At 33.2% G+C, this 23,317-nt stretch overlaps 1 protein-coding gene across 11 annotated transcripts in view; it reads left to right on the forward strand.

Annotated features, from left to right (window-relative positions):
• Positions 1-4,734, forward strand: part of LOC143249343 (UDP-N-acetylhexosamine pyrophosphorylase-like) — a 36,367-nt gene extending 31,633 nt beyond the window's left edge. For 10 of the 11 annotated variants that reach the window (XM_076499012.1, XM_076499016.1, XM_076499017.1 and 7 more), the window contains one exon: positions 285-4,734. In XM_076499012.1, coding sequence (XP_076355127.1) covers positions 285-401 — 117 coding nt within the window. In that variant the 3' untranslated portion in view covers positions 402-4,734. The remainder of the gene's footprint in view (positions 1-284) is intronic. The other variant, XR_013027738.1, reaches the window with a different exon arrangement.
• Positions 4,735-23,317: the final 18,583 nt, after the last annotated feature.

Genomic DNA, 23,317 nt, shown 5'->3' on the forward strand with positions numbered 1-23,317 from the left:
AGTTCTTGCATCCAGTGTTAATTGTTTTGTTTTGCTGATTAATCTGAATGGCTTCGAGAGTAATCATTTCCTACAAAAATTAATCATAGCCTTGTTCAATAATGTACAGGTTCAAAACCCTAACAACAAACTGATTAGAGTATCATATAGGTGTTATCATGTGATTTTTATAACACTAGCTTAACCACTAGTTCTACCAAGATTTGATCTCATTGTGTATGTTAATAAACATGTTTAAGTTTGGTTTTTCTGCTGACAGCAAGATTGATTTTATTTCTACACAGGGCCTACATGAACTGGTCAATGGAAAGAAATTCACTCCTCCTCTGGTCTTGTACAGCAAACAGGAACAAAAGTGCCAAAATGGAACCAATATACCAAACCTGCCTTTTAGTGTGTAGAAAAACAATGGACTTTGTAATGTTTTTCAGCACTTGTTTGTGTTGATTGTCTATTTGTATTCTCATCACTCTGTGTATGTAAACATCAGCTGGGGCAGTAAATGATGCTTAGACTATCTTGCGATGGTACTAACTTAATAGCAAGTGGCTTCAAAACTGCACTGCATGTCAAGTAATTAATTATATTTCTTATTCATTTGACACCGTAAGAGGCATGAATTAAGTATCGACCAACTGGTTTTAGTGTGTTTCCTAAGATTTATATTTACCACAAAATGTCTACAGAAAAAACAACAACTTTTTTTTTAAATTTATGGTGGGAGCAGACAAAAAACAAGTGAGTAGAGACTCAAGAAGATAGTAATTTCTGGTCATTTCGACACAAGTAATTTTTCATTAGAAGCTGAAATCTGTCAAAAGGATGCTTTTATATAATGTATATAATTTGTTAATAATATGCTAGTGTTCTTCCTGCGGCTATTCAAAGTAAATCATTAAAATAATACATTGAATAAAATAAGCAAGGTAAATATTGTTTAATAATAAGATTTCTACTTGTGTGTGTGTGTGTTGGGTGTTTTAATTTATGTTTTCAGTTTGCGGTGGCAGTAAGGCAATTCTGTAAGCTTATGGACTTGTTTGTGGATAACCGTTGGACCATAATGACTGTGACTAGAAACAGAAATGGCTTTTTTTAGAGTATTAAACATAAGATACCGAAACTGATACAAGTAATCAGAATGTACATCATCGTAAATCTTTTATATTAGGATTCTCTTCTAGTTGAAATCCTCTGTTAATTAATACCAACTAGTTTTCTTGATTTGAAGGTTATTCCTATTCCATACATTATCTGTTATATATAATTCTCTATCATAAAAGATATACTGAGTTGGTATAACAAGTACATTTTCTACTTGGATTACTTACTATTATAGAAAGAAAATTACTTATTCTTCCAATTAGCTGCTTTATTTTAAAATTACATATCTGTATATATTTTTTGTGCAATTATATTCTGAAACTTAATTTAGGTATTTTTACTTCATACTTGATTCAAATAAATTTCCCAGCTGTGGGATTACATAGTTATTTGTATTTATAAAATACATTTTTCAATTTATTATTTTGAATGTGAAAAAGTATATATATATATATATATATATATATATATACACATTTTTTATGTTAATAAAATTTTATCAGTTACTTTGGAACAGACTTAAGAAGTGCATGTAGGTAGTTCATATATAGTTTGGTTGTTTTTGGAGTTCTGGTAAAATTTTGTTTGTGGAAGAAGATCAAAAATAAGTATTTGGGTTACTGTATTACCACAGTTATTTTATTGAAAACATTTTATGCAAAGAGTGATGAAATTGCTGTACAGATTTGAAATTTTTTTAATTAAAATGTAGTGTTGAGGTTTTTTGTCATTTAAAAAAATTGAGTTTTAGTTTGTAGGTTTTACTTGGGATATAATAACTTATATGAATTTGGGTTATTTGATTTACAGTGAAAAAAATTCAGTTTTGTAGTTCACACTAATTAAAAATGACAGATAATTAAGAAAGAATTCACAGAGCTAAGTTTTCTATTTCAGGTTAGCTTGATTTTGTATAATATCAGAGTTTTGTATAGAACTTTTGCATCACAAATCATGTTATTCAGTAAAAATCACCAAACGAGAATGAGGTGCTGCAAAATAGTTTGTTTTGTTTTTCATAATGTAATTTCTAATTGTAAAGTAAGGGATTCAAAATACCCAAGATTTATATTTAATTGAAGTATTTGTTTTGGCCATAATTATATTTAATATTTTAAAAAGCTGTAGTACTATTTATTCTACTGATTTCTATATATATTATGATGCTAAATATTGTTGAAATAATCTTTTGTGTTTTCTTATTGTTTTAAAATTAGCTTGAAATGTAACCATTTTTCTAACACCTAGTGTTTTTGTAATTTGTATTCAAACAAGTTTTTTGATGTTATTAATGTTGTAATACTCATTTGGTATTTTTTGTTTTTGTTCATCCTATTTCTGTACATTCCAAACAAATCTGTTATCATAGGTAAATTTTAGTCTATCAAAATCAGTGGAAAACAAAAACACAGTTTACTCTGAATGGATAATGCGCTATGGTAGAATTGTTTTAGGGTTACTGTATTTTACTCCTTGTAAGATGCTACATTGTGGAAGACACCCTTATTTTAGAAAGACAATTCTAAGAAAGAAATGTTGACTCAGCAACCAACACTTCAATGCAGCCTTGACTTTTTTTTAACCTACTGAGTGAATACCGTCAAATACATCATATCCTTCACAGTATATCGATAATATTAGTTAAATTGAATGTTTTATGCTGTTGAAAATACTTATAATTGGTATATAATGAGATTACAAACTGTATGAGAGGCCATTTTGAGTAGACCTTAAGCTACCCTCTTGCCTTAACCCATTACTTTTGTCTTGGAAGATGCATGGGGATTTTTCAAGGTATTTTTAAATAAGAAAGTGCATCTTACAAGGCATAAAATATGGTAGTTTTGCACTTTTGCTTTGCATTCATGAAACAAAAACAGTTGTATCAGAATTTCTTGAGCTAAGCCTACTAAGGCAAGGTCTCTACTGAAAGTACAAATTGAACAAATCAAACATTTAGCCTATTTGCAATGATTTCAAATGTTCTTGTACTATGTTTTATGCAAAAATTTAAGAAAAATTGTGGATGTGATTTGAAACATCAAATGCTACATATGAAACTACTTGTTAAAGAAGAAAATTTTAAATTTAAAAATGAAGAGAAACTAGTTTCAAGTAATGTTTATCAAATGTTGTAAAGTATACAGAACAATGGATAAGTTGCATGAGGTAATAATACACTGACAACAGTTGAGCCAATTAATCATTAATTTTGATTGCATTACAAGGTATTTTACTGTATTGAAGTAGAAAATATTAGGATTAAATACTATCACTAATAAAACTACAATAATCTTGTACTTTTAATTCAAATTTTACATTTATCAGATAATGTATATAGGGAGAAGAGTTGAAAAGTTTTTTTTTCATGCACATAGTTTTTATGATTTTAAAATTTTGTTAGTTGCATATCATTAGTTAAAAAAATTAAGTCTAGATAAAGTCATTAACAGAAAGTAATTTAATTTCATTTTAAATTATAATATTCAAAATATTTACTGTGTACATGTACTTTTCTTCTCTGGACTAAAACTTTTTTAATGGTTAGGAAATCATTAACAATGATTGTTATGGTGTGTCATCAATAAACATAAGTACAAAATTGTATATATGTTTACTTGTGTATTCTTACATCAGTTAGTTCATTACAGACTAATACAGTAAAGTAGGGAGAGCAAAGGTAAGTGGTTAATTTGCTCGTGGATCTGAGGTTCATGCCTCACTACTACCATAAGCAAATTCATGTTCCACATTGTGAGACTGAGTACATTATTAGAGTGGCTATCAAATTCCACAACACCAAACATGCTCACCCTTTCAACCGTGGTGGCATTATAATGTGATGGTCAATCCCACTATTTATTGGTAAATGAGTAGCCCAAGAGTTGGTGGTGGGTGGTGATGACTAGCTGCTTTCCCTCTAGTCTTACACTGCTAAATTAGGGATGAGTAGTGCAGATGGCCCTCATGTAGCTTTGCATGAAATTAAAAAACAAACAGTAAGTACATAGTAAGTGGTTTTAATTACAAAGCAATTATAAAGTTCTAGCTGATGTAACCATTCAATATGTGGTGAAGACATTGGGGCCATAACCTGTTTGCACATCTTTCAGCATTAATTTTTCTTCATCTTCTTTACTTTGCTTCTTAAACAGTTTCATACAACCATGCCAGTTGTTTTTTCTCTGCTTCAGTTATCATAATTTTTCTGAGCTCAGATGATTTTGTTGTACCATTTATCTTTTGTTATTTTTATCTTACTAAGTGATGTTTTCTTTCTTGTATTGTTTATGAACTGTTTTAAGATTTTAATTCAGAATTTTACTTTAAAATTCATTTTACAGATAGTGTTCAAAGTACTTTGTGATGATGTGAAACCCACTTGAAGTAAAAATTCTTTCTCAAGTCAGTTGCAAACTCTCTTTGTTAACCTGAAGATGATCTAAGAAGGTTGAAACGTTGTTCTGTACTTTATTTTAATTAAAGTTTTAATACCTTACCAGCCATCTTGAGAATACAGTGTTAGAAGTGTTCAATTTAAATGAAAAGCCAAGGAATTGAAAGAGTTGGCTTTAAAGTTGATCATTTTTATATATATATTAAAAAATAAATAAATTTTGACTCTACAAAGATTTGAATGTAGGTCTTCCACATGAGAGTTCAGCATTGTGAAAACTGAGCCTTTTTGAAATCCAGTTTTAACAAATATTAATTTAAAATATGGTATTCATGTTTTTTTCCAAGTATTAAAGAGCCTGCTTTAAGCATAAATCATCAATAAAAATAAATTATAAAAAATTTTGAATACAAGACTTCTACTTTGGATGCTCTAACTATTTGTTCCCTGCTGGTACAGTGGTAAGTCTTTGGATTTACAACGCTAAAATCAGGGGTTTGTTTCCTCTCAGTGGACACAGCAGATAGCCAATGTGACTTTGCTATAAGAAAATGCACACATTAACCATTGAGGCAAACTGAGCATTACAAACAGACAATAGATTTTATGTATGTATTAATGGTTTTGTTTTTTCTGATGAAAAGAAGCATGTTAAGTTATCAGATAACTGTAAATTAGATAACAAAAATTACTGGGCAGTTTTTTCAGTTACAAAACTATTTTTGGCTACACTAAGAACAGAAATGGAGTATAATTTTCCTTAATTTCAATAATGTAGCTTCATTAATGATATATTCCCATCACTTTTAAGCTTATAAATGTCAGATAGTAACAAAAATGTGTAGTTGTATGCAAATCAATAAGTTTGTAACTTTTACCAATCACGTTTTATCTTATTTTCATCCTTTCTAAATCAGCCATATTGTACTTCACTGTTAGTCTTTCCAATAATTGTGGTTTAACTGTTTCCAAATATTTTTATAAACCAATCCATATATACTAGTCTGTATTAAAATGTCATCTTCATTTAGAGTTTTATGGAAGAGTAGGTAAATAATAGATGTTGTTCAAGTTTACCAAACTTCAAGAGATACATCACCAGTCCAGTTGAAATATGAAGTGGTCAACTACTCATAATGATTTTACACGTTCTACATTTTGTGAAATATTTAAGTTAAAGCTTAAGCCAAAAATTATTAACAGCTTCAAATTTTTACTTCAATTTTACTTTTACAATTGGTGGTTTAAACAATTAACTTTTAAGTAAGCTGTTACTGTATTATTCTGTTGTATTGTGATCTTTATTATTGATATATGGAAAATAGAAAGGTATAAAATTAACGATTTCTTACTTCAGTTCGTATAATGAGTTTACCATTCAAAAAAAAAAAAAGTCTAGTTTAACTTGTAATATACTTTGGACAATCTAAACGTCATGACAAAAACTTTCTCATCCCACCTCCTTGCAGTTGATGACTTAGAGATGGAAAAATGTAAATACAACGTTTTATATTTGTCTCTTTTCAGTTTAGCCATTCAAAAATGTAACATTAAAACTAAATAATTTCTTTACAATATTCTTCTGAAATTATGACTTGTAAAACGCTGGATGAGAAATTACGTGGTAATTTAGATATTTACTGCGGGAGAAACACTAAAGATGAATTGTGTTCTTTAGGACTGTGTATAGGTAGCAGAAGTAAAGATAAAACAATAGCATCGCAAAATTAAGCAGGAAAAAAACCTTGTTGAAACAGTGCAAGGCCTTTACAGTAGAATTACAAATAGGTATTTCAAATTTGAAAATAGTTAATTTATTCGTGACTAGGGATGCAGCTTTTGTAATTTTAACAACTGAGTAGGCCCGGCATGGCCAGATGGGTTAAGGCGTTCGACTTTAGTCTGTTGGTCGCGGATTTGAATCTCCGTCGCACCAAACATGCCCTCTCTTTCAACCGTGGGGTAATTATGATGTGATGGTCAATTCCAGTATTCGTTGGTAAAAGAGTAACCAAAGAGTTGGCGGTGGGTGGTGATGACTAGGTGCCTTTCTTCTAGTCTTACACTACTAAATTAGGGACGGCTAACGCAGATAGCAGCTCGTGTAGTTTTGCGCGAAATTCAAAAACAAACCTTTGTTCAATCCACTTCAAAATTTCTTTGAAAATTATTTCTTTTAACTTCAAACTGTACCTGGTCTCTCTCATTCCATCTACAACAAATAATAAAGCAGAGTGGCCATAATATTTTCCCTGATCTTTTGGCCCAAAGTCTAGATGTTATAAACTTTTACAATTAGGAAACACTTTGCATTCCAACGTTTCCGCATACTTCTGTTTAATTACTATTATTTTATATTGTAAGTTTATTATGAAAAATGGAACATGTTTATGGCATATTGTGTTACTATTGTGAAGAGAAGGATTTACAGGATGTTGAAACTTCATGGCAGACAATAACAGGTTAAAATTTTACTTGGGAAATAATATTAACTTTCTATTAAATATGGTTAGGTATGTAACTATTGTTACTTAATATAAAGTGTCAGAATACGTTTTTGTTAAAATATACCAATACCTTAGTACCATGGTTTTTGTGTGTAGATTCCAAGATCTGGGGTGTGTTACAAGTTTCCCAAACTTTGTTTTTTAAATAAGTTTCCCGTACTGTCGTTTTCAAATTTGTGGTTATCTCATACAGTTGTACTTCCATCAGTAACCTTCTTTGTTGTGTGCATGGTTTATTATAGAAATAGAATACTTGCTCAAACTTTCTTTTATAGTTGAGTACTTGAAAAATGTTAGTGACAAAATAATTTTAATTTTAGAATTTAAACTTAACATACGTTTATATTTAGTAGTGTAGGAGATTCAAAATAGCTAATTCAATACTTTTATTCAGTAGATGTTGCATTTTTAATATGATTTTAAGAATACCCTAATTCACTGAAAAAATCGTATTCACTATTAATTACACTATGTTAAATATTAATATTTTTATATGTATGTAAAACTATTTTTCATTTAAGATAATTAAGGTACTTTAGATAAAGTCTTTCACGAGTATTGCTTTACTTTAAATTATTAAGATACTCAGCTAATCGCACCAAAAATTCAATATTATTTTACTTTAGCCAAACGTACACAGTTCTGGTCCTATCCTTCATCTATGGTAAAGGTAAAAGAGCTGTTGACACCTGGACCATACAGACCTGTTGATTGAGTTTTTTCTGTGAGGTAACTTCATTGTGAGTGACCCACAAACGGAGGATTGATTGATAGTTTAGCATCTGGCGAGTCTGAGAACAGTTGGGGTAGCCTGTACATGACTAGCAGACTAATCATCAGATTAGTTTAAGAACAGTCGTAGTTGGGACCACATGGAAAGGGAGAGCGATTGACAGCACTATTGGTAGATGCGGTCCGCCAACTGGAACCAGCTTTCTAGCAGATGCCCAATCAATAAAGGAGTTCACGGGGCAGTGATGAATATCCTCAAGTTGGAAGGTTAATCATTGAAATAAACGTGATTCATGAAAGAGAATAGTGTAGGACAGAGCTGATGGACAAGCTGTTGAGAGTACCTTATTGTTCTGTCAGCCTCAATCAAGATTCTACCACTTGTAAGAACATTTGGATGTCTGAGAGTTGTTACAGTGCTGTGCTGATGATGTTAAGGACATCTCAGTCAATTGAAAATGAATGTCTGGGCATGTTCAGTCTCTCATCAGTGAGATGGAGCATATCACTCTGCCAACATTCAGGGAAAAGGAAAACTATCATTTTCTGAATCAGAAGTAAGTGCTTGGAATGACTGGATTCTGGAACATTATATTCAATGTCTGGTTTTGGGTCAGTATGGTCTTGTGCACCACTGAGCATCTGGATAAGGAAAAAGTTATAAGTGAGTCGTACTGAATATGGTTTTATTCAATGGGAAACAAAGTAATCTATGAAGTTAAATTCAAAGTTTGGAGAAGTGAAGCTATAGAAAGCTTGACCACTTACATAGATATGTGGAATTTGCATGGTAAAGCTTACCCTACAATGGCTTCAGAAAATTGCAAAGATATTTTCATAACCAAATTTGTGGAAGAGTACCCAGTTAGACAATTTAGCATCACCTGAGTTTGAGAGACTTCATCCTAAGTAAGGTAGTATCTGCTACAACACAATATGAAGTGGTAACTTTGAATCACTCGCAAGAAAGAGAGAAGCCTGTAGCAGCAGCTGCAGTTAATTCACATTAAACAGACCATCATATCCAGGCACACGCTCTTTTACTAGATTCTAACCAGCTGTAGGTTAACTAACCACAAACACATCCTGGTACAGTGATGCAGCCACACTGGTATCTAGTGAAGAGGCAGGGCTATCTCAGTTCTCCCATGATATGTATATCATAACACATCACTAATACCTCATCCAAGAAGGGAAGAGCAAAGCAGTATTATGCCTGTGGAGAATTGGGTCACTTATTAAATAACTGCTCTTACTTCGCTAAGCATTAAAGAAGACAAAGCTATGAGTTTTAACATACAGTACAACAGGTTCACGAAGCACTGAATATTACAAATATAGCTTCAGAAAACAAGAAGCACCAAAATATGATCTGGCCATCGAGTTGAAGAACTGTAATGAGCAACTTTCATCAAAAATGTGTGGTAGTCAGCCTAGCTATTTCGTGTCTGTCTGACAAGAACAAGAGATAGAGTCCCTGATTTATACAGGAGTATCTAAAACACTGGTAAATTTCTCTCTTAGGCCTCGTGACAATTTATTGTATGTAATTAAGGAAAAAGCTACACAATGGACTATCTGTGCTCTGCCAACTACAGCTATCGAAACCTAGATTTTAGCGTTGTAAGTCCCCAAGCATATTGCTGTGCCACTGGGAGGCGCCTAGTAACAAGCTTTGTTCTGGTGAATGGAGATCACTTGGAAGTGAATAAAAATCATGCTTCAACTATGTCTATGATCGTTGCGTATAGGATGAAAGTTTGAATTGATTTGTTTAAATTTTAAAACGAAACTACACAATGGATTATCCGTGATCTGCTCAAAATGAGATCAAAACCTGTATTCTAGCGTTGTAAGTTTGCAGACAAACCGCTGCGCCATTAGGGGTAGAATGAAGGTAGTAGTTGCTCACTTTGGTTTATCCATCAGCACTCTTGTAATGAATGTATTGTATAGCTTATTGGTTAGTTTTAACTGTGAAATAGATGTATTGGTGTTCCATGTAGAGTCATCCAGTGTCATCAATTCTACCTAAGAAACAGTGGTACGAATGTGTATAGGAGAGAAATTTACAGTTTCCCTGTGTATGCAAGTGGTATTTGGTAATTTACAGTGGCTCATGTCTAATGTATCAGTGCTTTATGATGTGATTTCTGATCACACTTATGTGGACTGTATTCTGTCCAGAAAGCAAGCATTATTTCTGTCTGAAAGTAGATCTTGAGTACCAACACATTTGTTATAACTTGTGGAGGATTGTGCAATTTAGCACAACTCAATGATTTGTTTGGCAGAAGGTGCAAAGATATTCATCGGACTGGATGGCTGACTGAATTGAACTACCATCACATAACATTACATAGATACATCATAAAAACTGTTGCTGGCATTTCTTTGTGATCTATTCAAACGTAAAGACAATGGTGTCAAATCATATTTCACTCCCTCCATTACTGACAGTGTGACTACTTTAAAGAAGCGTATTTATGCAAATTGCAGTTAATGCTACCTGAATGAGTACATCCTTTTATTATTATTTTTTATTACTAGTGATTTTGTTGTAAAAGAAAAAAAAACAGTTTAAAAAGTGACTTGAAAGATTTGTGAGATAAATAAAGCTACATAAAAGCGTTACCGTTCTTCATTTGTAGTATAATGGTTATCATTTTGTAGTTTTGTATAATATAAAAGATATTCCTCTTCACCACCTATGACTTCAAGTCATATAAAAAGAATTTTGTTCTTCTAAATTTTAATCATCTTTACTGAATGTTTTTCTTGCTATTGTATTGTAGTTATGAAGATTACTCAGTATTCAAAGGCTTGAAGCTGTTTTTGTTCATTTCGCAAAAGGATTTGATAATTTTTTAAATTTTAAATTATGCTTCCCATATCATAAACAATGTAACTAATTATAATTGTTAAAGGGTGTTTCACTACATCTTTTATGTTTTCTATGTTTTATAATTAAAAACTCCTGTTCTTTTTATATTATTTTTTTGCATGTTTCACTATGATTTTGTGAAAAGGGCGTTTGACTTGTGTTGATATGATTTATTTCTGTGAGGCTTCATTAAATTTCTACACTTTTGCTCTTGGTGTAACAGTCACTATATATTCTTTATTTTTATTTTGATGAATAGGTATTACTTTGTATTTTGTGCGGTATAATAATATTTCCAAAAAGGTTTTCTTTTGATTGTTTTGGAATTTCGCACAAAGCTACTCGAGGGCTATCTGTGCTAGCCGTCCCTAATTTAGCAGTGTAAGACTAGAGGGAAGGCAGCTAGTCATCACCACCCACCGCCAACTCTTGGGCTACTCTTTTACCAACGAAAAGTGGGATTGACCGTCACATTATAACGCCCCCACGGCTGGGAGGGCGAGAATGTTTAGCGTGACGCGGGCGCGAACCCGCGACCCTCGGATTACGAGTCGCGCGCCTTACGCGCTTAGCCATGCCGGGCCATTTTTCTTTTGATCGTGTTTTTGGTTTTTCTGTTGTATTTGCATTATCTTTAATTGTTAATTTCAGTACGGTATCTCATTGTTAAATGATTATTAACTGTTGAATTGTAATTAATAATTAAAGGGTTATGACATATTTGTTGCATGTGTTTGCAGGGGCGAGAGACAGTTACTATTCTTTTGGCCGATTTGTGTGTATAAATTTATTGGTTTTAAAGAAACACACTGGCTACTTTATCACGACCTTTACTAAATAACGGGCTGGGCTATCTTTTGCCAAATAACAACAGTCGTGTGACTCAGAATTAACAAGATATTGGAAGAAGTGCTGAAATATTTTTCATTCAGTCACTAGTAATTCAAGAAATTTATGGAGTAAGATAGGCAGAGAAGCGTGATAGTAAATTTGCCTTTTAAATTCATCCAGCAGATGCTCAGTTGGATTAAAATCCGTGTTTTTGGTGGCCACGGGAGATGCTAAATATTCGTCTTGTCCCTCAAACCATGCACGCGCACACAATTTGAATGTTGTGGATGAGAGTATTATTGTTTTGGGAGTAGCCACGCCATCAGGATACATATGAAATATTGTTGGAAGCACTTGATCATAAGTGATTCTGAAGTAAGCTATAGAATTTATTCTGCCTTCTAAAGGGACCGAGGAGTCATGACTTAACAACAAGAGGAATAGATAACTGGGACCACACAAAAAAGATCTTGTTATTTGTTAGCCTTCCTAAATCTGTCTTTTTCTCTGTGTAAAAACAAAAAAAGTAAAGTGTAACTTATCAAGTATCATCGCTTTTGTCAGCCCTCACTATTTCAATATTTACACTCCTTACACTAATCAAGGGATTGTTTTCCTATTAATAACCAGTATGAATGATTTATGGCTTTCTACTGCTACAGTCCGATCATTGTAACCTTCTTAATGTATAGCTGGAGGTTGTCTTTGTCAGTTGGTGTGTTGTTTAATGACAGTTGAACTTTTCCATTCTGTTTAACCATCGTTCTCCTCTATTTTTCCCTACATGTTTGTGGTCGTAGCTTCTCTTACATCAGAAATTATATTCACTATTTGCCATTGCTGATAAATTCAAGTGACTGATACCTGGAACAGCCTACCCATGAAACTGTTTTAGTCACTGTGTGAGTAGATTTGTATTCATTACCATATCCCTGTTGAATACTGCAATATATTTACTTTTCTAAATACATATTGGAATGACTGCAAATCTGCTTGTCTAAATCATTTATAATACTACAGATATCACCTGACACAATCTAATTTGCATATTTTGTTCAGTTTAGGCTCAAGTATGTAAAGTTACATTAGTCCTTATAAAGTTTGTCAGCCAGTCTACAATCATACACCTATAAATCAGATAACCATTTATAAGGATGAAAATACTGATTCAGAATCTTCCCTGTGCTCCCCACGAGTTATCAAACAACAGTAAATAAAGCTACAGGCAACACACCAGTGCCACACTGGCGTTTGAGAGAACTTAAAATGCCATTGGCTCTTTTGCACTTGCATTCTGTGGTTAATTAACCAATAGTTTTATACAGAATATGAAGAAAAACTAAGGAACACTACTGATTCTATACCTGTGAAAGACATAAACGGAGCTAATAATAAGATGAAATGTTATTATGATGTACATTATGAAAAATCGAATTTTATCATGGTGACATGTTATGGTTGTATGGTCCCTGCCAAAGGAAAGCATGAACTCTGGAGTTAACGTAGGTGTTGAGAAGAACTACACATTTTAGTGAAGAGAAACAATGATTTATTTTACAGACTCATGGTTAGCCTCACAGGAGACTTTGTCATTGATAACTCAGCCTGCTAAACAGCCCAATGTTCCTGTGGAAATCACTTCCGAAGTACCAACAAGGACAGATCCATCTGTGGATTAGTTCGACTTACCCAGAGAATACTCTTCAAGTGACAAGAACTCATCCAATCTCTACGTGGGCGCGCTAATATCGATTGATATACAGCAAAACAAATATTAATTTAATACAGATAATCAAAAACTCTGGAGCTGGTGTGTGGCAGGTGTACCTATCCAGCTTAGTAAGTGGATTCTAAACTTTTGTCTTAATGAAAACAAACAAACAATAGTTCATATAGTTTACAATTTCAAAGATTCTATGAGAAAAATAAGAAAACTTAAGTGTGATGCATCGTGACTGGTAAGGAATGCCACAAGGGAAGTTAAACAAACTATTTATAATGTTTCTTTCCTGCGTCTCTTTTGTTCCCAGTGGGTCAGCGGTTACTCAATAGACTTACAACAGTAGCACTTGAGTTTTAATATTCGTGGTGGGCAGAGCACACATAGCCTATTGTTTAGCTTTGTATTTAACAATAACCAAAACATTTTTCTTTATATGTTTGGTTTAGTTTTTAACATTTCTTTTTCAAGTGCCCAACATTTTTCATTGAAATAAAATTGACTCGCAGCTGGCGCTCCTCCTCTTGAGGACTCCCCTATAATTTGAGAACCGTTGCACTAGGCCATTTCTGTTGGAAATTGTTATCATCTCTTAATACAACATTCTATTAAGTATATACTGTGTATAAAAAAGTCACCATTAGTTATGACGCACCATTAGAGCAGTACAATTTTCGTGACTAGGAAAAAAGTTTACTACACCTATTTCTCTCAAGATCCGCCTAACTGTGGAGAGATATCTGCAACGTTGTTCGGTAAAGACGAGTTTTCAAATGTAATTATATGCTCCTCCAGAAACTTTCAATTATTCTGTAATATATTTTAATCTCCTTGGCTCCTTATTCCATGATTAGCAGTTTTCTTAGCTAACGGTAGGTGCTGACCTTATTAATCAACCCTCACTTTTAACCTATGCAAATAATCTATGACGCTATCTTTCCTAAGCTGCTATTATTAAAATACCGCAATCTCTCACATTGGTGAAAAATGACAGAAAAGGCGTTAACCTTGAAAACATTTAGTAGTAATATTAAGTTAACCGCAGATTACATTAAATATAGTGTATCCACTATATTAGTTTATTGATAAGAAAGGTTCTAATAAGTATAATAAGGATAGGACTGTAATTACAGTAGATGCTGATTAAGAAATTTGAGAAGAAAGTATTTTTTATCCTTGTCTAAAACTGTGTGCTGAGTGTTGTACACAACTGTGTCCTTCTCTTTGTTGTCCAGACACGGTTTAGAAGAATGTCATATTACCTGACATTATTTACATAAAATAAATCACGCTTGGCTATTAAGTATTTCTTCTAGTTGAGACACGCATGACCAGAAAGTGATTCTAGAGTGCACGAGTTGAGATTCAACAGTTCAAGGAAAGTTATTGTTCATTAGCTTCAAACCATGGAGATGTCGTCGTTGTGTGTGTGAATACTAAAGTACTGGTTGTTAAAGCATTGCATCACGATGAAAGAAAACAAGTTGAGAGGTAAGTGCTATTGAAAAGAAGAAATATTCACTCACACCTTTCTTTGTTCCCGTCGCTATGACCCGTATAAAAACATGACTTTAATTTTTCACAATTGATTAATAGTTTCGGAATTTACCGTGTTTCCAGTGTATCGGTGGTTACTTGGTTCTGTTGTCCCATACATATATATTATACGTAATTCATATTTATATAATACAAGTAAGCCAAGGGTTCGCTCTATGGTATAATTCTGGAATTCGGAGCCGGACGGCCAATTTCGAATCTTTTGCAATAGTACAAAATACAACTACTATTTTAATCTGTGGCTGCATTATAGAAGTGACCATAAAAACCTGCAGTTCACAACGAAGAAATGGAAAAATGAATAAATAAACAATACAAATATCAGTAAAAAGAAATAAAAATATCGACGTTAATAAACAAACTGATAAATGAATGAAAAACTTCATTATAAACCTGCATCTTTGTATAGTGGAGTTTATCATCCGTTGTAAGAACGATGTTTCATGTCTCTTGTTGTTCATGGAGTTACGTCATTCACTTCCAACAGTGTTTAATATGATAGCTATTATAGTTAGATCCTCCACTTCCAACAGTGTTTAATATGATAGCTATTATAGTTACATCCTCCACTTCCAACAGTGTTTAATATGATGGCTATTGTCACACCCTATTAGCCGATAGCACAATTTTCATTGAAGCAGTTTTCTGTGAAGGAAAGCAAAGTCAACTTTAGCTTAAACATCTTTATAAACTTTCTTCAGATTTTCCATCGTACGTTGGCGTTGGCTTCCAAGACCACTCATAAGCAAGTAAAAGACACAAAGTCCTTTGAAGTTGCATGGGAATACTTAAAGAGGAATGTAACGAATTAAATTTTTTGGAAATATTTCTCATAGAAAAAAGCTCTCGGCGTTCCGAGACGTGAATTTAGGTTTACCAGCCTTCGTTGATCATAATTTGTGGTTTACAATAATATTATTCAACAGTTACCATGAGACAAGCCCAGCTTTACTGCAATGATTTTTTAAAGTCAAATGATCCTCGTTCTCCTTTGCAACCATGGTCTCCACATTGCAGATAAGGAATTTATTTTGGATATTTAGAATGTTGTTTCTGCTTCTTTGATGTCCTTAAATGTCCAGTTTTCACGGAGGATACTAAAGTCTTTCTTCTTCAGAACATCGTGTTTGGCGTTACATTATTTAACAATTTACTTATGGGACAATATATATACTGCTGGAGAAAATTTTAAGGCCAATAAACATAAATAAAAAATATGCATTTTGCGTTGTTAGACTCAACCACTTATTTGAGTAAAGCTTCGAAAGATGACAATAAGAAAAGGAAAAAAACATTTTTAGCATTTAATAGGGAAAATATAAACACTATAAAATTAGCCTGAATACTAGCTGGTCAAAAGTTTAAGACCATACCAAAAACAGGGTCCTAAATAGGGTAGGAAATGCCCAACGAGAGGTCTCAGTAGTGAGTTGTACGGCTATCATTGCAAGTAACTTCAAACATTCACTTTGGCATGGTCAATATAAGCGTTTGCAGAAGGCTGGCTGGAATGTTATTCCAAGTGGTGAAAATGGTTTCACGAAGATAATCCACTGTTTGGAATTGATGTCCATTTCTATAGACTTCCCTTGCCATCCACTCCCAAACATTTTCAATGAGGTTCAGTTCGGACGAACACGCTGGATGGCCCAAAAGAATCAAGTTATTCACCATGAAAAAGTCCTTTATCCTGCTGGCATTGTGGATTGCAGCGTTATTCTGCTGAAAGATCCAGTCATTTCCACACAAGCGACGGCCTCCAGTCAATAAGGATGCTCTTTCCAACATGCCAATGTAGCCAGCTGCAGTTTGACGCCCCTATATAACCTGAAGCTACATTGTTCCATGGAAGGAGAAAGTACCCCAGATCATGATGGAACCTCCTCCACTGTGTTGTGTAGCAAATGTCTCTGGTGGGATATCCTTATTGTGCCAGTAACATTGGAAGCCTTCTGGATTATCCAGGTTAAATATTTTCTCATCAGAGTACAAAACCTTCGTTCACTTTTCTATGTCCCATGTTTGTTGCTTCTCAGCAAAGTTTAACCAAGCTGTTTCGTGGTGTGGAAGAAGGCGTGGCCTTTGAAAACGTTTACGGTTTTAAAGTCTTTCTTTGTAGATGCCGTCTTATTGTTCTTGAGCTGCATTCTGCGTCTGTAAGGGCCTTAATCTGGTTAGACGATCGGCTGGTGTCTTGCTGGACGACCCATCAAATCCTCTTGCTCAACGCCGGTGAAATTTTCTTGAGGCGACCACTTGAAATTCTCGTTCCGTATCCCTCAGGGTCTTTTAAGAAATTTGCAACAGGAGTTTTACTACGCCCAATCTCATCAGCGATGACACGTTGAGAGAGACCTAGCTTTCGCAACTCGACAATTCTGCCACGTTCAAAGTCTGTCAACCTTTTAGCCTTTGCCAAATGTAACACAGGAGATGTCAGTGGGAGATGTTGAGAACGCTAACGCATGAACACAAATGACTAAATTTCGTTACGTGTTTACTGATTAACGCTTCATTTCAGTATGGTCTTAAACTTTTGACCAGCTAGTATTTAGGCTAATTTCATAATGTTCACATTTTTCCTATTAAATGCTAATTTTTTTTGTTTTTATTTTCCCTTTTCTTATTTTCATCTTTAGAAGCTTTACTCAAATAAGTGGTTGAGTCTAACAATGCAAAATGCATATTTTTTTCTTTATGTTCATTGGCCTTAAGATTTTGGCCAGCAGTGTATATATATATATTCAAAAAGGTTTTTATAATCTTATAGCTTTTAGTCAACTCATAGCGGCGACAGTACTATCGAATAATCTATCGGAATTTTTTGTCAACTGAATATAAAAATGTTAAACGTGTTTTCACAACGATTTCTCAACTTTATAAGCTCTCAAATTTACTGTTCATCCATTGCGGGACAAGCGAATATTTTATAATTAAATCTTTCTTAGCTGTCAGCAATTATTTTTTCAGAATATTTATTATTTTTTAAGTCTCGTTTTCCATCAGAATAGCTTGATACTAAATATGAAAAAATGGAAGTTAAAATCAACTTTCAGGGTGATTTTTTTCAAGAAAACAGTAGTTAAAACGGAAAACAGGCAAATGATTGACTACTTTATATGAAAATAAAATTGAATATGCAAATCATCAAGCTACGTGCTTTACAGTCACAGTTGAAATGAAGTTGGGATAGAATACAATAAATTAAAATTAAATTTATAGTTTGTTTGCAGTTATTTACGTAGTGCGATGCCACCAAAAATTGATGGCTTTGGGAAGGTCATACAACAGTTCTTTCCAACTCAAAACGTTCATACACTTAGTTTATAAAGATGTTTTCAGATATATGAGGTAAACTTTCCAAGACAATGATATCTCTCACATTTAATGGTATTATAAAACAAATAATATGGATCAGAATGGGGCATCAGGACCATTCAAAAAGAAAACTAAAACAAATTGTACCCCAGCTATGTCAAGCATAGTGCGGCGTCTTTGACAGGTGAGAATTAATGATAAAAAAGGATCCATGTGGGGAAGAGCAACACAAGACGTGTGTATACAGATTACTTCCGTAATATATCTGCTCAACCATCGAATACTTCAAGCGGGTGGAGAATGAAAATGGTATTCCATATGAAGATGCACTGGTTAAGTTGTCAGGTCTGTGGATTTATGTGCGATGCAAAGCATCAGAGAGAAATATGTGCTTTTAACAAGCGAATCTTATGAAGGTGCCTTTTACAATTGAAGCTACGTTGCAGGGCTATTGTTGAAATGCACAGTCGTCAGATAGACCATGACTGGACGTATGGTATGGACTTTAACAACGTGGCGAGGCTAAGAAATCGTTTTAATATAACTTAGCCAGTCAACCTCTGTATATTTTGTACAGTAACTTATACCAGAACAGCAAAATTTACACTTCGAAACTTTTCTTTAAATAACGTTTGCGATAAAAAGTATTTATGTTAACACCGAAGTGGTTGATTTTTGAATCCTATTATATGTCTCACAGTACAACTAAAGCCCATTTTGTTTACAAACATTCATTTCTAAGTTCAGTTTCATTTTTTATCGTGTTCTTGTCAGTGCTAGTAGCTGTAGTTTGTGAAACCCTACCATGGAACCCACATAAATATTAATATTTGTCCTACACATTAGGGCGCCATCCACAGTGATGTAATTTCAGGTCTACCTAATAATTTACATTCAGTGCACAACTGTTGCTTGCCGCACTGGAAGAACAAAGAAGAGAAAACTTCTGTAACATTGTCAATATATAAACCTTTGTTGTATGATACTTTATCCGTTCATCAAATTGTTTGTTAGTTCATTACTTTGATGGATGTACAGTTCATAACAACGAGTCGTACAAAAAACAAACAAAAAACATTTAACGTCTTTATTTTTTTATTTCGCTAAGTCAAATATAGACCGTTGTTGTTACCTTTAATCCTAAAATTATCGATGGAGCCATATGGACCTCATTGGCTTTATAAGTACATTTTTATAAATTATTTATTCACCAAATTGTTTGTGGGTTTTCAGTACTTTGATGCTAACAGTATCCGTAATAACACATAAGTTATACAAAAAGTGTAAACAGCATAACATCAGTATTCTAAGCTAATCTGGTTGACTAATGCTCGTATTTCATTTAGTTTGTTTGGCATGTTCTTTACACTAAGTCTGTAATAGAAAAAATACAAAATTACTCGATAGGATGTAATATACGTAACTCACGGGTAGTGAAGATAATAAAAACATGTCCATAATTTTAAATGAGCAGCAATATGATTAGAAAGTAATTTCAAAGTAAGATTTGGAATGACACATTTTTTAAAATTTTCATAATATTACTTTGATGGACTTAATGTGCCTTTTTCCACATTGGCTGGACACGAGTTATTGCATAACGCATAACTGAAAAATAAATATGCTGTTGGAAGATAATTTGTTCTTATAGCTACTGTGTCCAATGTAATGGTAAGTCATCACCTGTTTGTTAATGGATTAATACAATAAAGAACCTGTCAGATTACAATTGTGAAAGTTTTAACATAATAGCATATTTTGATGAGTAAGTGAAGTAATCAGGTCGATGTTGAGCTTATGTAGGAAACAGTTCGCCTACGCTTTAATCCACTTGGCCATACCGGGGACGATGAAGTTATATTCAGTTGACGCTAGAAATATGAACATTAATATAGCGCTGGTAGTTTGTAATAAAGTTTTGGAATTGCTGATCGTTATCCATTAAACAATAGGGAACAGACAAAAAAAAAAATTACTATTGTGTTGTAGAGTTAATGCATATACTCATAATAGGTAGCGACTAGAGATTTTTAACTTCAAAAGTTAAAAAAAAACAACACACACACCGTAAAATTCCAAATATTTGGACTAGTAAATCTAGCTATTAAAACTTCAAAGTTTTTCTCATTTGCAATTGAAGTACTTTTTAATCTGCTGGCTGTTAAATTACTGATAATATAAAAGTAAAAAAAAAAACCAGCTGAAAATAGAACGTGCAAAACATTCATGGTAACAAGATTTCATATTCTAAACTGAAATAAAAAAGATTATCCTTTTAAATTTTTGCATATCTTCATAAGCTTTTATTGATAAAAAGAATAAATTTTCATTAGTATATTTATATAATGCATTCGGCCATTCATATTTTCATCTACATCAACAATCAAAGAAAAAAAGGACGACAGGGTTTATAGTTACTAGGTGATTGTTACTTTGAATATGCTGTAACAATAGTCTTTTATACTTGTTCAACGAAGTGAATGTTTAAAACAGAAATCACAACTGATGTCTAACTATTTCTTTTCCGTGTACCAGTAGGGGACAAGTGTATCAGGTCTGTCAAGTAGAGTTTTTACTTATCACACCCTTGTTGCAAACTTTATTTGAAGCTTATAAGATTGTGATATCAAGATGTCTTTTCTTCTGCTAAGGCTCACTTTAAACTCTGATTTCCTCTCAACAAAATTTAAAATGTGCATGTTATACCAGCTTCCATTTTATTTATGTGTCTGAACGTGTGGGCGCATGTGAAATGTGAATGTAAAAAAAAATACGGTATACGTTTGTACCATAAAATATCACATAAATGGACTTTTTTAATTTTATACTTTCATAGTGTATTTGATAGAAAAGGAATAATTAAATTATTTAAGATAGGCTCACACAGTGCAGTTGTAATTAGCAAAGTCAAATGTGAAACAGAACAAGGAATATGGAATGATGGATTAAAATTTTCTGTACTCTATTGTTGAATCACAGAAATATAGCAGACTGAATTATCCACAGAAATAATAGTTTATATGGACTTCTATTTCATGTTCAGTGAGGAAAATTCTCGTGAATTCCAAAACTGTGTGTTTTCTTATAGCAAAGCCACATTGGGCTATCTGCTGTGTCCATTGATGGGAATCGAGCCTCTAATTTCAGCATTGTAAATCTGAAGACTCCGGAAGACTCCATAATTACGTAAGGAAAATTTACGCGGTGGCTCAGCGGTGATTCTGAGGGTTTATAACGCTAAAAATCGGTGGTACTCACGGTGGTGCTTAAAAACAAACATTTAAAAATGGCACCATTTGTCAAGGAAAAGGTGCAAATGTTTAATTTACTCCTTTAGTAATGTTTTTGTAGGATAAAAAACTCATCAGACATAATCTATGTTCTTTTTAGAACTGAAACTCGAGCGTCGACATTTCAACACGTGTTTCATATTTTAATACTTTACTTCATATATTTTATTTTAGTGTATGTTCATACATCATTTGTAATCTTACCCTTAGAATTAATTATCTGTATAACAAGCACAATTTCTTTGTATTATCTTATTACGTAGTAATTTCTTTTTATTCGCGTTACGTAAAAATAAAATATATATCTGTTTGGTACATTCTTTTTCTGCTTTGTTTGTTTGAAGTTAAGTACAAAGCTACACAATGGGCTATCTGGGTTCTGCCCAACAAGCGTATCGAAACGTGGTTTCTAGCGGTATGAGTCAGCAGACATACCGCTATGCCACTGGATGCCTTTTTGTGATTCTGTATCACACTGTTTTTTTAATGAGTCAAGAGTTATCCGAAACATTTTAAAACTTTACCGTGGTTAAGCTAACATTCATTATCCATTTTACCAACACGTCATCTATATTTTAATATATTGTCATAGCTACATTACACTAGATGGCGTCATAGTAAATGATGTAAAATTGTTTGGAAGTTGAGCAGAAAGCTACTACACAATGGGTTATCTGGGCTTTGCCTACCACGAGTATTGAAACTTGGTTTTTAGAGATGTACGTCTGTAGATACACCGCTGCGTTACTGGTGGGCACAAAATATTGTGTCCATAGAATCCAGCTGATTAATAACTTCTGTTTAAAATAGGCTACTATGCTAACTACGTAGACGACAATTAAAAAGTAACTAACAAACTGAAGCCAAACCTATACAATGAACTATACAAAGTATTCTTCAAAAATGTAAAAAAATAATAATAATAAATAATGCTCACAATTATTTAAAACGTAACAACATTGACAATGAAAGTAACTGTAAAGATTGGTTAGCCCAGCATGGCCAAACGTGTTAAGGCGTTCGACTCGTAATCAGAGGGTTGTGGATTTGAATCCCAATCGCGCCAAACATGCTCACCTTTTCAGATGTGGGGGTGTTATAACGTAACGGTCAATCCCACTATTCTTTGGTAAAAGAGTAGCCCAACAGTTGGTTGGTGGTGAGGACTAGCTGCCTTCCCTTCTAGTCTTACACTGCTAAATTAGGGACGGCTAGCACAGATAACCCTCGTGTAGCTTTGCGCAAAATTCAAAACAAACAATTTAAAAATTGGAGTATTTACAAACATATAAGCACAATTTGTTTGCTCTGAGAACTTGGTTGCTTCAGATAAGTTAATTTATAAAAACTTTTTCATACTGTCGCCTTCTCTGTTATACCAATGAACGAAGAATTTTGTTATATATATTGGATAGTCCAAAATTACATTTCTTATTTTAAAATTTAATAATTAATTAATAAAGGAAATACAACCATACAGTTTGCAACACCTTGTAATCCAACTCAAGAAGTTTTTATTGACATGCCAGTAGACTTCTACATATGCACCATTAGTGGCTCTCAGCACGTCTAACCGATATTCAATTTCAGTCTGCTTTGATGCAACATGTCCATTATCCAAGTCTTTAATGACATACGATATTCTTAATATATCCTCATACTGATTTCCTGTGCTGACGTTTATAATTAGTTTGAGCCACAGTCCCTTATTTGTCTCTTCTTTGCAAACCAAGCGACATTTTGAGTTTTTTCTTGCACAGATACCATTTTAAGGGATAACACTACTCACTAGAGTGAAAAAAACCCTTAAAACTTGAGAAATAGACACTGTTTGAGTTTGGCTAAAAGTTGTTGAAAACTGTATAGTTTTTTCTTTGGTTATTTAATTATTAAATTTTAAAATAAGAAAGATAATTTTGGGCCACCCTGTAGCACCTGAACAGTTTTTGCAAGTACTAGCTTTAAAAATTTGTTCTA

The sequence above is a fragment of the Tachypleus tridentatus genome, chromosome 4 (genome assembly GCF_004210375.1).
Source record: "Tachypleus tridentatus isolate NWPU-2018 chromosome 4, ASM421037v1, whole genome shotgun sequence".
Taxonomy (NCBI): Eukaryota; Metazoa; Arthropoda; class Merostomata; order Xiphosura; family Limulidae; genus Tachypleus; species Tachypleus tridentatus.